This window comes from Fonsecaea erecta (genome assembly GCF_001651985.1).
Source record: "Fonsecaea erecta strain CBS 125763 chromosome Unknown Scaff1, whole genome shotgun sequence".
In the NCBI taxonomy this organism is placed as follows: Eukaryota; Fungi; Ascomycota; class Eurotiomycetes; order Chaetothyriales; family Herpotrichiellaceae; genus Fonsecaea; species Fonsecaea erecta.
Window position 1 is genome coordinate 2,772,585 of NW_017387244.1, and position 15,556 is coordinate 2,788,140.

A 15,556-nucleotide genomic window follows, 5' to 3' on the forward strand; every position below is an offset into this window, starting at 1 on the left:
AAGAAGAAGAAAAAAAAGAAGACGAATAAGAAAAAGAAGAAAGGCAAAAAGAAGAAGAAGAAGAAGAAGAAGAAGAAGAAGAAGAAGAAGAAGAAGAAGAAGAAGAAGAAGAAGAAGAAGAAGAAGAAGAAGAAGAAGAAGAAGAAGAAGAAGAAGAAGAAGAAACAGAACTCACACCCGCCCAACATGGCCAACTGGACCATGCTCATGATCTCCCCCCCCTCGATGCCCAGACAGGCGAAGCCCAGGATCTCCTTGGAGTCGGCGTCGACCACGGCCTTCATGAAGCCCTTGGTCTCGTCCATCTCGAGCGCGCGGGCCACGTAGGCCATGGGCATCTTGGCCACCTTGACGTTCCGGGGCTGTGGCAGCGCGCGGGCCTCCTTCTCGGTCATGCCCACGCGGCCCAACTGCGGGTCGATGAATGTCGTGTAGGGCACCAGGCGGCCCTGGATCGACGCCCGCTCGTTGCCGTCGGCGTGCGTGATCAGGTTGTGCCGCAGCACCCGAAAGTCGTCGTAGCTGACGTGCGTCTGCTGCACGCCGCCCTTGATGTCGCCCAGGGCCCAGACGCCCGGGGCCGTGGTGGCAAGGTGCTCGTCCACCTTGATGAAGCCGCGGCCGTCCACCTCGATGCCCGCGCGGGCCAGGCCCAGGTCGGCCGTGTTGGGGGTCCGGCCCGCGGCCACCAGCACGTGCGAGCACAGCAGCGACTTGGGCGTGCCGTCGCCCTGGGTGAGGGAGACGACGATCTGGCCCAGCGTGACGTTGGAGACCTCCTTGACCGTGGCGCCCAGGTAGACGTCGATGCCCGCGCCGGCGAAGATGTTGCGGATCTCGTCCGCCACGTCGGCGTCCTCGCGCGGCAGCAGCTGGTCCTGGCGCTGGATCAGGCTGACCCGGGCGCCGAACCGCTTCATCATCTGCGCGAACTCGCACCCGACCGCGCCGCCGCCGATGATGGCCAGGTGGCGCGGCACCTCGCCCAGCTCCATGATGGTGGTCGACGTGAGCAGGCCCTCGGTCTTGTCGGCGTTCTTGGCCGTCAGGCCCGCGGGGGAGCAGCCGGCGTTGATGAAGATTTGGTCGCCGGTGAGAGTGAGGAACGGGCTGCTGCTGCTGCTGCTGCTGCTGCTGTTGTTATTGTTGTCATCACGATGATCATGCTCGACGACTTCCAGCGTCTTGGGCCCCGTGAACCGGGCCTTGCCCATGATGAGGTCGAGGTTCTCGGCGGTCTTGAAGCGGTTCTCGCTGCTGCCGCGGAAGCTGTCGACCATGTCGCGCTTGCGCTTGCGCACCGTGTCCATGTTCAGCACCAGGCTGGACCGCTTGAACTGCACGCCGTAGCTCTGGGCGCGGCAGGCCAGGTGGGCGATGCGGGCGCTGGCCACCATGGTCTTGGTCGGCGTGCAGCCCTCGTTGATGCACGTCCCGCCAACGTGCGTCGACTCGATCAGCGCCGTGCGTCGGCCCGCCTTGGCAAATGCCAGTGCCAGCGGGCCCCCGCCCTGTCCGGACCCGACGATAATGGCCTCATAGTGGCTCGTCGTCGTCGTCATCGTCGCGAAGGATCGCGCAAAAAATGCCGTGGGGGCGAAGCTGTAGCTAATGATGACCTTACGCACTCGCCAGGCTGTTTTCACGGGCAGTTTCATCAATCGAACAGTTGGTGAAGCATCGAAGTCGTGGAGGGACCCTACAAAACAGCCAATGTCGTCTGTCTTTATCTGGGACAATTGAAGTTATCCGCACGTTTCCTAAACCTGTGATATGCAACATGCTTAGTCACCGCCGGGATTGTGTCATCCACTGAGTCCGGATGCCTGCATTGGGAAAGCTAGGTACTTATTATATCATTATTGTTATTGCTTCCAGAGAGCGGAGAGTTATTCTGGGCATATGTGGGGGAGGGGAAAGGAAACACGGGCTGGAGAGTGCCCTCTATCATAAGCGGATGAGATGCCAGGGGAACAATGGGATGGATCGAGTCAACCATTACGAGAAGCAACACGGCGAAAGAATGTAGATGATATACTAGAGGGAGGAAATACAGTGCTAGGAAACAATTGTCCAAGTTGTGGCAGGCGAATACATCATCTGGGTGAAGAAGATAAAAAGAAGACATACCAAAACTCCTGCTTCCCACCAATATCATCCATCCGTAAATCCATCCATCCATCACTGGTACACAGCAGAGCTTTTTTCCCTCCCTTCCAGCTTCCTGATTCAATTTACCCAGTACCATGCCTACCTCCTCCTGCTCCTCCTCCTTCTGAAACTACCACCGTCGCGTTGTTGTGGCACGGATCCCCAACCCCCTTCACTCAAGCCGTGTCCTCCTCCATGTAATCCCCGTTCAATCCATTCACTGCTGCCGCCGCCATGTCGCTGTTCAAGATCTGCTCCCGGATGCCCGGGACGCCCGTCTCGCCTGCGAGTTCGTCGGGCTGGTCCTTCCAGAGGCCGTCGTGGTGGACTTTCATGGCTGTGAGGGGTGGTGGTTTCTGATTAGCACGCTTTCAACCAACAAGGGAGCACAAAAAGGGGGTCAAGGAGAACTCACTGGTTGGGAAGGGGTACCAAGAACTCCAGTCCTCCAGCATGAACACCTCCACGGTGCCCGGGTTGGACTTGGGGTCACTGCTGGTCGGATTGGGCGCCGGCACGGTCTTCTTGAGCTGGCCTTGTGGACCAGGCGCACGTCGGAGATTCTTCAACTTCGCAAACACCTTCAGTTGCGCGGCCATGGCCACTTCGACCATTGGGCGTCCGAGGCACGCGTGGGGACCGTATCCGTGGTGGATGTACAGGGATCGCTCACGGGTGGGATCAATCTTGTGAGGGTCGGGGAAGACACTCTCGTCCAAGCCGGCCGCGATGAAGTCGACGTAGATCTGGTCGCCGGCTTTGACCGGCACTTTCTGGCCGTTGTCTGGGATTACCGTGTCGACGTTGACCTTGCGAAGCAGTCCGAAGGCGGCCGGTGCCAGGCGATTGGCTTCGAGCGCGTATCCCTTGAGTTTGTCGAAGTCGGCGGGATCGTTCGACCAAGCACATCGCTGAATCTCAGGCCAGTGCTCCTTGTATTCGTCCGACAGGTAGACATCCAACATCTGGATGAAGTGCTGCGCCTGGGTGGCGACAGCCGCCGCCGCCGTGGGGATAATTGTCGAGACAACCTCTTCGACGGACTTGCCTCGCTCGAACAGGCGCTTCAGGAGCATGGTCCCATAGTCTGCGAGCAGCTCCCCAGTAGTCCCCACCGAGAACAGGTCGCGGATCCGGAGCACGCCACCAACTCTGACCGCCTCGCAAACGATCGTGACAAGCTTTGAGAGTTGGTCATTGGCCGTCTTTGCACCAGCCCGCAGTTTGAAGGAGCTGGCCGTGTCGAGATCCAGGAAGACGTAGGCGAACATGATGGACAACGCGAGGTAGAGCTGATCGACCTCGACTCCGATCGGGTTCAAGTCGCCGGGCTTCTTGAGCGGCAAATGGAACATCCGGGCGACGAATATAGCATGCGACGGGTTCCCGACGTCGCGGCAAGCGTCAAGCTGGTACCAGTCTCCTCGCAATCGCTCAGAGCGAGCGACCACAAGTTGAGTGGTCAGGTCTTCGTAGAATTCCTGGACCTGCGCAAGGCCGTTGACCGGGCAGTAGAGGGCGTTTTGCACTTCATTCCGCTGCGTGGCGTTGGCGACACTGTCCCCGCTCAGCATGTAGTCTTGGTGAGTTAGATAGAAGGTATGCGGGCCCCATGGGACGGAAAAGGACGCCTGGTCGCCGAGCACGCCCGTGACAGCCTTCCATGACCGAATCGAGGTTGGAACTCCGACGTAAGACGGTCGGTCGAAGTTGTAGTCCTGCTCTTTACCCAGCTTGGTCAAGATCTTGCGGTTCTCTTCCGGTACCGTCAACGGAAACATGGCGTAGACTGAATTTCCACGGTAGTAGAACGGCAGAGCTCGCATCAGCAAGGTATAGAAGCAGCCCCCTTGTGCAACGGTGGGGTCCGACTTGACCTGGGACCAGCCCCAGTTGGTCAGGTTTGCAGGTGTATAGTCGACAGTATAGAAGCGATCTCCGCGAGTCAGAGCGACGGCGTCTGCCAAAATGGTTCGGGAAATGGTATATCCGGGACAAAGGCCCGAGCCAGGCTCCAATGGATCCTTGGCGTCTTCGGCGACGATACCAGGATAGAGCTCGACGTAGTCTGGGTGCTCATAGAGAGCCTTCAGCGAACGAGCCACTTCCGTGTCCTTGGTGATGTCGGCGAAGGTCTTGTGAGGCTCGAGCTTGAAGAACTTCCGGAACTCGTTGAGCGTCGCCACGTTCCAGGCTCGCGCTTGCTGGATACCCAAGACGTCGATCAACTTCATCACGAGGGGGACGTTCCTGGGCCCAAACGCGCAGGCGACGTCTTCGGTGGCCTCGGTCAGGATCTTGACGAGATCCTCATCCCGGAAGGTTCCTCGCTCGGTGCGTTTGTATCTGCCCGAGTCAAGCTCCCATTGAGCAGGGTCTGGCCCGCGGTCGTCCAGCCACTTCTTCAACTTCGGTAGCAGCTCCCACTCGGTGACTGTAGCGACATCTCTGCCGGGGAACAGAGACTGATACAACTCGTTGGTCCATTTCTCATCCTTGATGCTGATAGCAGAGTGCCATCGGTAGACCAAGTTGAACTCCACGCTGACTTGATTCCCCACCCCTGAAGGCACGCCGGCGCTGTCAAAGACATCTGAAAAGTTCTTCCGCGGATCCAAAGTCCACGTCGAGTTCGAGCGATTGAGATTGAGAATAGTGCGAACGTAGTCGTTCAGGATAATATTGACGTAGAGGCCGCAGGTAACGAGTCTGGCCGTCTGAAACAGGTCGTTGTCGAGTTTCGCAAGGCCTGCGGTGTCTTTGTCGTTCCTCGGCATCCGGAATCGACCTCCCTCGTTGATTTCCTTGAGCTGCATGGCGACGTAGTTGTGGAAGCGGTTGAAGCAAACAACAATGGCAGAAACGCCCGGCGGGAAGCCGAGGATGCGTTTCTCGCAGAAGCTGTCCGGCTTCAGCAGACCGTCCTTGAAAGTTCTGATCTGGTTCTGTTCCTCCTGGCTGCTGCCATAGAGAGGCGCCAGGTCCAGATAGGAAGACGTCTTGACGGTGGAATAGTCAGTTTCATCGGTGTGGAAACAGTCGTGGATAATGATCGTCGCCAGGTAGAAAAGCATGCTAGAGATTTTGTTCGGGTGTTCTCGAGGCTCTTCACCCCGGGCGAATATAGCGTCGAAGATAACGCCTGGATCTGGGAGCACCCCTGGCTTGAGTGTCTGAGGAGTGACCGTCCTCGCGTAATAAGAACCAGCTTTGCCAAGATGCGGATACATGATGTTGTTGTTGGATCCATCAGCAGTGCGGTACTTGTACTCATCCCCCTGGTATGACAGGGGAGGATGCTCCAAGTTCTCCCACAGCAACTTGATAAACTGGTCGGTCAAGTCATCGAGGGACTTTGACCCTGGAGGCAGCGAGGCTGCCAGTTGGAGAATCTTCTCCATCTGCGGAAAGCCGGGATTAGGCATGATACAAGGCATTCGGTCTGAAGGATGCTTACCTGATACTGACGGTCGTCGACGAGACCGCCATCGAACAATGTCGTATCGACCAAGGAACCAAGAAGTCCGAGATTCTCGCCGATGCGAGGTGCTTGAGATGCGACATCGGCGAGCACTCTGGCGAGCAGAGGTCGTGACTGCACTGTGGCGCCATTGATGACCGTACTAGTCGATTCACTGCTCGAGCCGGCAATGCTCTCGAACAAACTCCGAATGGTAGTACTAATTCTGTATCCTGAGTGATCGTCGCCGGAGCCCGACGGAATATCCCGCGAGCCGTCCATTGCGTTGAGAGAAGTGGAAGAAAGCTTCCTTTTGCGCGCCATCGTAACTGGAAGAAGCCTCAGTTATATAGGCGACACCTCGTTAAGGCGTCGAAGGAACACAGGCTGCAATGACTGGAGTTATGTCCGGATGCGGAAGAAACGAGTGATGTGGTCGCAGTGGAAGGAAAAAGGCAGCAAATTCCGTAGTAAACGAAAGGCCTTGAACCTCAAGCTGAGGCTCCTGGACCCACAAGACCAGCAGGGGCTCATGGGGGGCCGAGAGCTCGTGGACTGCAATAGCGTTGACCTGATTGGCAACAGCCTCATCCAACGGTGGTGGTCATCTTCAGCCCATGGGCCGCTGGCTCGTGGCCTAGTGAGCCCAGCCTCGGCAGCACGCGCAATGGCGCCTTCTGGTATCTTTGGAGACATTCGGGTGGAGACCGGTCAGAAAGTAGCCAGGAGAGGACGGATGCTGGGACAGTAAGCAAGGGATAAGCTTGAAAGAAGGGTACGAGTATAAGAATCCTCGGGATAGGACTCGGTGACGGTTAGGATGGTGTTACTCTCTCGCTGACCTTGGTGAAAGCAACAGCCATAAAAAATTGGGCGAGAACCCGCACCTTCAGCTCGTGGAATGAACAAAGTTAATGAGGAACAAATGCTGGGGACATGGCCCTTGTACCCAGTCCCGCTGCCAATTTGGTTAAATCGCTGCAAGCCTAAGGGGCCATCCGGGGGGACTGATAGGAGCCGTTGTCTAACTAACCTTAAGCACACGCAACGTCAACCGGAAGCGTTTGAAACACCAAAAAATCCAAGGGTGTTCCGTTGTCCTTTTGTCGCAATGACGACCAGAGGATCCACGACATCATTGTCTGCCTTACCTCGAGAAGCACAAACTGAATGTATGACTTCATGGCTCCTCAATGTTCGAAATAGATAATTCATCCGTTCCGTGTGTAACCGGTGACTTCCGGATGCTTTGACGAGAGAGAAACCCCGGGTACCGACTCAGGGCCACCCACACGAACAATACGCGTCGTAAAAAGGTGGCTGCATCACACCACAATGGATGTGTGGAGAACGACTTCAGCCAGCCTCACCGTTGCTTACAGGACAAGAAATGGAAGTCTTGAAAGCCCAGAACTGCACTGATCTAAGACAGAGTGATCAAAAGGAGAGCAATTGAGACGCTGTGTGACACTCTGGATCACGTTTGGTCTGCGCCTGGTTAGTGCTTCAGACTGCTGCAGGCTGCTGCACAATACAATCAGGAACCATAAAGCGCTAGTTAAGCGGAGCTAGCCTCGCCAAAGAAATGCCGGAGATATCCTTCGAGGATTGTCAGGGATAAGGTCAGAAGCCAGAAGGACTCTCAAAAAAACAGGCCTTTGCCCAGAAGCACCAGAGAAGGTCTCGGCATCCTGCTGTTGTGTGATAGTAATACAATAAATAGCAGGCAAAGAACCTGAGGTCTTGATGGCTTTCACGCTGCAAAAGGCGTCGAGTTTCTCACGAAGTTTAAAGGCAATACTTATACCATTTGCAGGCCTCAGGCAGGAAAGGGCACCGCGAAGGCAGCTGGGACGTGCGGACATATGTACAGGCTGTGAAACAGATGAGAAAGACGGTGTTCCACACCACTTATGAGAGCGACCTGGTGCTGCCATAGAGCAGGGATCTGGAAAGGCCTTAGGGCACACGTCCTGCAAAGATTTGAGCGAGCAGAAGCTGCTCGCGGTAAGGTGTTACGATAATGGTGAAGAGTTATTAATGAACCAGGATGAAGGCGGCCATGTGGAAAACTACTCGTAGCCAAAACAGGAAGCTGTCTTGTCAGACGTCGTCATTTGATTATCGGAGCAGCCTCTTCAGCACCCAATGGAATAATGCCAAGATTTTTGGCTTGGCATTAACTCGCACACGAGTTTTTGATGGATCTTTTCAACATCGTCGACCGCAGACCGCGCTGTAGTTCATTCCCACGAACTTTGAAGGAACCACGGAAATCACAGTACCGCCAGGATGTCGAAGCGAGGGTACGTGACCGAGAACTATCTATCTGTTTCTCTTTTGAAACTGAGGATTCACAAATCCCTGGTTGACCTGTTGCTGTTAAGAAGAACGATACTGACTTGCTCAAAATAGTCGCGGTGGTGCCTCCGGCAACAAGCTGAAGATGACTCTCGGTCTCCCTGTGTATGTGCATCCTGATTCCCGAATTACAGTCCCCAGGTTCCGTCCCAGCCGTGCTGTTTGAAAGACGACAACGACGCAGTCCACATGGACTCAGCGTTGCGGGTTACTCAAAATATCCACATATTTGTCCACAGACAACATTTTTGTGCGAACTGGCTTGAGCTTAGCGAGAAGATACTGATGGGAAGACAACAGAGGAGCCGTCATGTCATGCGCAGATAACTCGGGTGCGCGCAACCTCTACATCATTTCCGTCAAGGGAATCGGTGCTCGATTGAACAGATTACCCGCCGCGGGTGTGGGAGATATGGTCATGGCTACTGTGAAGAAAGGAAAGCCCGAGCTGAGGAAAAAAGGTACGTCGAACAGACACAAGATCCTAATGTACACAGGGACTTACGTTTTCATTTAGTCATGCCCGCAGTCGTCGTCCGACAATCGAAACCTTGGAGACGGCCAGATGGTATTTACCTGTACTTCGAGGACAACGCTGGTGTTATTGTGAATCCCAAGGGGGAAATGAAGGGCAGTGCCATTACAGGACCGGTGGGCAAGGAGGCTGCTGAGCTGTGGCCCAGAATTGCAAGCAACAGTGGTGTTGTTATGTGAAGAGGCAGAATGTCGAGCATACGAGTTCCTTTTCGTGTCACCTGGAGGGTTTAGAAGCACATTCTAGTCATGATGACGGCTAGAAGAAGGATGCCCTGTCACGTGTCGGTGAGATTGGGGATGATACCGCAAAACACTTGGTCATGAACGAGGTACCACGAACGATGAAACCGAGAGTTCAGACAATTGCTGAATGGGAGCCGAGAATCAGACAGTCTACCCTGCATAGCCTTCTGTCACCTACGGGCCAGTCTGCGCACCAATGGCACACCAATGGCATGGCCACATCCAAGAAAACCAGACTCTTCTACGCTGGGGGCTGGGGGCCGAGATAAGGCTGGACCAGAACGCCTTTGTGAACGCTGTCATGTGCCTTTCAGCATAGCCCCTCCCGTTGATGAGACCGAGTGGTGCTCGCTGCTGGTCTGAGCACCGGCTTCTTCTCGTAATCGCAGAGTGTATCGCCCATCAAGGACGCCCTAATTCTAGGTACCACACCAGGCCTCGCAGATTCTTTTCGCACGTGGCGAGCAACTCCCCCGAGGCTCTCAGCCAAACAGCCGTTGGACCAGCCCCGTCTAGCTTCTATGCACATCCATCTTCAGGGGAGCACTTCCGTACCAAAAGTATGGTTCTCCAATCGCTTTGGGGGCCCAGCTGCTGCCCGGCTGCAACAATTTCTTTCCTCTCAGTTGAAGCATCTACTGCACTGAAGCCAGTGGCCTCGATGAATGCGGCAGCATCCGGTGAGTTTTAGCCCAACGTCCACCCAGAAAGGCAGGAGCAGTTGCGGCTCCGCCTAATCATAAGTACCAGTCGACAATGCCCCCATGTTTTCAGCGTGGCTTGCAAAATCTCAAGGTTTGGAAGTCTCCGGCGGCTTGGTAGTCATGTCATGCTGCAGCTTTGAGACACAATGGGGGTTTCGACGCACGACCAAGGAAGTGGTCGGTACACGGCGCTTGGTCCCTTTTCTGTTCAGCTGCGTCTCGTCCGTCGCTTCGGCTTGACAGTTTGAAAGTGCCCAGAAATCGCAGGGGACGGACGAGCGCTTGACTGGCACACTGATGAGGGTTTCGAATCAAACCCCTCCTTCTCGCTCCATGAATGCTATTTGGTAGGCTAACTTGGACAGGTCTTTACTGCCCCACTGGCTGGGAGTTTCGACTCCTCCGTCCCTCAGCCTGAAGTCATCGACGCAACAACGGATAATATTTCCACACCTCCATTTCTCGTTTCCTCGAGCCTCAAGCCTCATATTACGGCGAGCCATCGTCCCCACGTCACCATCAAGGACATATTCGAGGAGAATCTGCCTAAAGACGGCAGAGTTTGGCTGTTATCTCGAATCGAGGCCGATCACGAAGGAGGTATGCGATCAGCGTAGATCTGGAGGAGCTAAGCGAGAAGCAAAAATTGTCGACCTTTGGGCGCTTTCGAAGCTCACACTAACTGTGGGTGCAGTGGGGACAGACCCGTCCAGATTCCTGTCACAAGCGAGTTGCTCCAGCAGACCTGCGTCCCTCGTGGAATCCAGGAAAGTTTGGCAGAGTTAGCTGCTTGCTGGGGCTTGAAGTCATGGATCCCGTTGGGTTCTTGACCCCGCGTCTGCAGAGTTGGTTGCAGTCTATCCCAACAGCAGCAAAACCCTTGCGCCCGATATGGATGGGGCAGACTGCAAGGTGCGGCGAGTGGTCGATAACATTCGACTCACACCATGCGTCCTGGTTTACAAACTGGGAATTGGAGTGCGCCGCCAGGCATCTCGAGCCTCACACCATGAGATTTACCTTTCCAGCCTCCAGATGGTCAGTCTACCGTCAAATGAAGGCTTCCCTAGGACAACACAGCCATTGGCAGGAGTTCCATTACGCAATCCCTCACAAAATGCACCGAGGGCGAAGGGACATTCCAGACTGGATTGAGTCGTCATATAATACCCCGCCTTCCAGGTTGTAATATTTTCCTCTCCGTGGGGCTGGGTTTGCCCATTAGCATTCCTGTATGGCTCCGAATCTGGTATGCGGCGGGCAGCCAGTAAAGCTTCTCAACCCCGGGACGATTCCTCGGCTTCATACAAAGGACGATGATGCAGTGCAGGGTCCCAAATTCCTGTGCCTGTGTTTATGTATTCCACTGACCATCCGCAGTCTTACATCAATACGGGCAGCACTAGAAGAGACAGCCTCAAATCGACCTTGAGGCTCACCGCCAAACCCTCGTCACTTAGCCCAACAGAGGAAGAACGAGAGTAATCAGAGAGGGGTCTGCTGTCAAATGGGCTCAAATCGGCTTCTGCAGGGACTCCGAGGAAGACCCAAGAGCTTTTGAACTCAAGCGCTCTGGGTCAGCCCAATCAAAGCCACCACCACACTAGACGGATCAAATGCTTTCTGCAGCGGTTGCCCCTTTTAGTCCCACCTGTGGATGATTCTTCTGTCGGAGCAGCAGCCACGAGGCCTTCAGCTGGCCTTGGCATGCGCTTCGCAACAAAGTTCCCCGGCGGCTTCTTCTATCTCTCTGTCGACCTCCATTATTCTGGCGGCCCTGGACCTTGACACGAGATGCCTGCCACGCTTGACAGGGCTGCATGTGGCCCATGCGCTCCCGAAATCTATTCGTCTTTCTCTAGAGAGTCCCCACCACCACACCATCATGCATCATGGTGCATATCCAGTCATCTTTTTCTAGCGTCAGGCTGATGCTCCATGCGCTCATCTCATCCGGCCAGATTTTGATCCATCAGACTGGTTCCCAAACACGAGAAATTGCCCCCTTGTGGCATCTGGTGGGGGCCACCCATCCCCGGACCCTGAGAATTTTGAAAGTCAGCCTGGGGATCCCCTCCGTCCCAGCATTGTGACCGACCATCGACCATGCAACCCTGGCTCTTCCGGACTCCAGAGTTTTGGCTCACAGCCTCTGAGATTTCCGACGACGGCGGCACCTTTGCTATCCTGTCGAAGCTAAAGCTCGGCGGGCGAAACGTGCTCCGTCAGTCCGGCGCCTCCCAGAATGCGTCGATTCTAACCTGATTCTCATGTCTAGTTTCCCACAAGTCGTTTCTCAGGCAGGTGGGAGGGGGTGAGAAAGAAACCTTTCCAAGGTGCCCTAGTCACATTAGGCCAAGCCCAGAGAGTGGCATCTGCACGGCGACCCGCGGGTAGTTTCTGAGTCCCCTCCACCTGTGAGCAGTGGTAGCCACTGAACAGTTTGGGTTTGTTTCTGGTCTGAGGCCTGCTGGCTCCTCGAGGCCAACAAGACCAATCGTTATTGGTATGGCCACCTTCAACTTCCACTTCCGCAGCTGCTGGCTTTTTCCCAACCGAACGGTTCCCAATTCGAATACTGCATGGGAAATGCCGCCAGGAATCGAGGCTGAGTCGCTGGTTTCCCATTGCCTGATTCTTTTCCTGAACTGCAGCTCCACGCGATGCAGTAGCTTTGGAGACCGAAATGCATGCATGTTGCGACCAAGAGTTCTATTCCGAGCCTCGAATTCGTACTTACTGGCCATGACACCTCGTGGCCAACCCAGATTTCTCCTTCCCCCCCCTCCATCACGCCTCTGGTCCAGCACAGCGTCTATTATGTGACACCCCATATCCCTTGTCCCTGCTGACAATCGGGTCCGCGAATGACGGACCTCAAACCGAACTTTTGTCATACGAGCGACTACTCATTCTTGTTCCCTTCCTTGTTCTTTTATACTACTTTCCCCTGTTCCCTGGATTAGTCCAGGCCAACGTCTTGTGGGGACCAATCTCTTCAGCCTTGCCCATTAATACGAGAACACTTCCTGTAGTCCAGCCCTGTCTTTTTTCACATCTCGTTCCAGGGACCGGAGGGACTCAACACGCGGAGAACGGATCCTAACGTTTACAGAACATTCAAAGCACCTTCTTGGTCACGTTCACGTTTCTTTGCGTCCCTGATCTTTTGGGGCGAGGACTATTCAGCTAGGGGGGAGAGACTCGAGAGGCTTAAGAAGTCCACAATCACCCGCCACAATATCTCTCAATCTGGCTCGAAGAATGGCTGGACCCGGAGGCGGTCCACCGCGTAAGAGCCATACAAAATCGAGAAAGGGCTGCAAAACCTGCAAAAGGCGGCACATTCGTTGTGATGAGACGTTTCCACAATGTCGAAATTGCACGAAACACAACTGTCGTTGCGACTATATGGACCTGCAGACAGCAGGAGAAGAGCCTGTGAAGGGCACCAAAACACCAGATCTCTTGATGTCACCTGAACTCCAACGCCGGATCGACAACTGGCGACTTACTGGCGAGTCTCAAATGCCGGAGCTACAAGTCCATGACAGGATATATTGGACCCGGTTTTCAACGATCGATCTGCGTCTTGTTCACCATATCACGACACTATCGACAGACATGTACAACCAGGGATACAGCTCTTGCACGGCTTGGGGCTCCAGAATGCCTTCGTAAGGAAGGTCATGTCGTTCAAGATGGTCTCTAGCTAATCTTCTCCAAGGCTCATCTCGGCGGCTTTGGCACATGACTTCGTGATGAGTGCATTGCTTGCCTTGTCGGCATCACATCTTGCGTGGCAGACGAAGAACGCGGACACGGACAACCTAGCGTACCACCATAGAGGGGTTGCCCTCAAAGGTCTTCATCAAGCAATTGGAGCATTCTCGAGAGAAAACTCTGAAGCGATCCTCGCCGCCTCGATTCTGCTGTCGTGGCAATCCACCGAATGGTGAGGTCAATGCCCCACGCACATACAGCGGCTAACATCTGACAGGCGTGGCTGGGCATCACTACAACAGGGAGTATCGACGGTTCGTCAAATCGAGTATTCTGACAGACCAACCTTCTGACATCTTGTAGGTCTTGAGTGCGATGCGGATGTGGATCCATGAATCAGAGCTGGCAGGATATCTGGAGACCCAACGAAGTATCGGGCGAGCAAGAGCAAATGCCACACCGACCATGCCGCATGCCCAGGTGTCGATTCCTCACGAGGACCTTCGTCGGATAGAACAAATCACCACGGCTCTTCACAATTTGAGGCTGCGACTTTTGACAAACGAAGAGCTCCAAGAACATACGGGCCAATTGATTGACTACCTGCAGGAATTACAACGAGCCTTACCAATCCAAGGTCCCGAAAATGTCTTCAGCCGGTTACAGCCACTGCGGGACTTGATCTTCTGGCTGCCGTCCTCAGTTCTGCGCGTCAACGACTCGGATCTGGGCCCACTAGCTCTGCTCTCGCATCTCTATGCCAGCGCACTTGCGGTTGAGCCACTCTTTCCCGACATTGGTGGCGCCTACTTGGGAAGCATGTCCCTCGGACCACTGGAGACGATTCATGACATCCTGAGGACAAGGCGGGCGACCCAACCCCAAGATGCACACATACAAGTGGCCTTGTCACTTGTGGAGGTGCCAATGCAGATAGGGAATTCGTACAGACACAGGCAGAGACACAACAGCCACGGGAGTCAGGGGGTGGAAGGCTATCGCTATTCTCCTCAAGGGAGCCCCTTTGCAGGTCCTCGCATCCCGATTGCCACTCCAACCTCAGACAGTCCCGTGGCACCCATCTATCCCAACTCACCCCTCCACGCGCCGGGCAGTCTGTCGATACCGGCATCGGCATATTTCCAAGCGGCTCTCGGGCCCGGCGAACCACGGCGAGAATCGTCGATATCGTCGGCATCGTCACTCGGCCGCGCTCACTCGATGACTAGTGACCACCGGAGTCTCGCGTCAAGCAGCCCACATGCAATGGGTATGGTGTATGGATCGCCCGCGACGCAACACCCACGAAGCAGTCACGAGCTCCCGGGGTCGAGAATGGACTACTTTGGGCAAATTCAAGCACCGTACAATCACTACGGCAGCATGAACATGAATACTCGGTTCGTCGCTCCTTCACAACTCTGGACTTGACGGACATCTTTCGACTGAGTATTCTTCTTTCCCACAGGACTCCTCCGGCCACAGCACCCCCAAATTTGCACCAAGGGCAGCAAGACAAAGGGAAAGAGCGGCAACAATGACAGCGGACCGAAGGGGGGTTGAGCGATGACGTGAGACTGGCGATGTCTAATATGGTGTAATCCACGACGACTGGCGAGGCGTTGGGTCAAGCAAGGTCGGGGACCAATGGAGGACGAAGCCGCCCGCAACGCGAAGGTTGATGAGTTTATCACTGGAAGTAAGGGTTAGTAAAATTCCATACATGGCGAAAAAAGCCTGAAACGGGGTTGGCTCTGGGTGGTCATCTGGCAGGGAAGAGGGAAGGCTCTCTTCACCTTGATGTGGATCGTTTGATTATGAAAGAGTCGTTGCGTTCTCGGGAGGCGCTGTCTGCAGCTCGGTGTATTCAGGACGAGGTCTGATTCCACCTTGGTGACTTGATGCTGCGAGGAATGGACTTTGGTTGTCAGGGCCTGACTGCCGTCTATGCCATTTTCGATTCGGCTTTCTCTTGGTCGGAGGTATGTGAACAGGGATCTCTGTTAGTGACCGCCTTCGAGTTCAGCTACTCGGCATCAACACATAGCATCTGGTACAATACATGCCAAGTTTAAGGCTGGGCAGTATGGTCCTGTGCGCCCGTTAGAGGGATCACCAACTCGTACTCGTGTTATAATATATTTTAGGAACACCGGACGCATCGGTCCAGCTGCCGCACACAGGGGGGACCTTGTATGACTCATGCAAACGTCGTATCACATATGTTCGGGTTGGTAGTCTGAGGGGTGAATGGGTATGTTGGCATGGAAACACCAGCGCCTGGTTCTCGAGATACGAAGGTCAAGCTTGTCATGCGAAGAAGCCGTCCACCCGCGCCGGAGTCGAGTTGTCATTGTGTGGTGCAAGTCAACCCGCA

General features: G+C 54.8%; 4 protein-coding genes across 4 annotated transcripts in view; 2 read left to right on the forward strand and 2 right to left on the reverse strand.

Annotated features, from left to right (window-relative positions):
* The window catches only part of AYL99_00980 (hypothetical protein), a gene marked incomplete at both ends in the record, with an annotated part of 2,075 nt that extends 513 nt beyond the window's left edge, over nucleotides 1-1,562 (reverse strand). Inside the window, one exon of the mRNA XM_018832496.1 lies at nucleotides 176-1,562. Coding sequence (XP_018698375.1) covers nucleotides 176-1,562 — 1,387 coding nt within the window. The remainder of the gene's footprint in view (nucleotides 1-175) is intronic.
* A 765-nt stretch (nucleotides 1,563-2,327) lies between these two features.
* On the reverse strand, nucleotides 2,328-5,893 carry AYL99_00981 (hypothetical protein; the record flags this gene model as incomplete). Its single annotated transcript, XM_018832497.1, has 3 exons — nucleotides 2,328-2,488; nucleotides 2,567-5,552; nucleotides 5,609-5,893. The coding sequence occupies 3 exons, from the start codon at nucleotides 5,891-5,893 to the stop codon at nucleotides 2,328-2,330; spliced, it is 3,432 nt and encodes a 1,143-aa protein (XP_018698376.1).
* Nucleotides 5,894-7,903: 2,010 nt separating this feature from the next.
* AYL99_00982 (60S ribosomal protein L23-B) lies at nucleotides 7,904-8,686 on the forward strand (the record flags this gene model as incomplete). The annotated part of the gene is made up of 4 exons (XM_018832498.1): nucleotides 7,904-7,917; nucleotides 8,027-8,077; nucleotides 8,273-8,433; nucleotides 8,490-8,686. The coding sequence occupies 4 exons, from the start codon at nucleotides 7,904-7,906 to the stop codon at nucleotides 8,684-8,686; spliced, it is 423 nt and encodes a 140-aa protein (XP_018698377.1).
* Nucleotides 8,687-12,867: 4,181 nt separating this feature from the next.
* On the forward strand, nucleotides 12,868-14,610 carry AYL99_00983 (hypothetical protein; the record flags this gene model as incomplete). The annotated part of the gene is made up of 4 exons (XM_018832499.1): nucleotides 12,868-13,133; nucleotides 13,184-13,411; nucleotides 13,457-13,493; nucleotides 13,543-14,610. 4 exons carry the CDS (start codon nucleotides 12,868-12,870, stop codon nucleotides 14,608-14,610), a joined length of 1,599 nt encoding a protein of 532 aa, XP_018698378.1.
* Nucleotides 14,611-15,556: the final 946 nt, after the last annotated feature.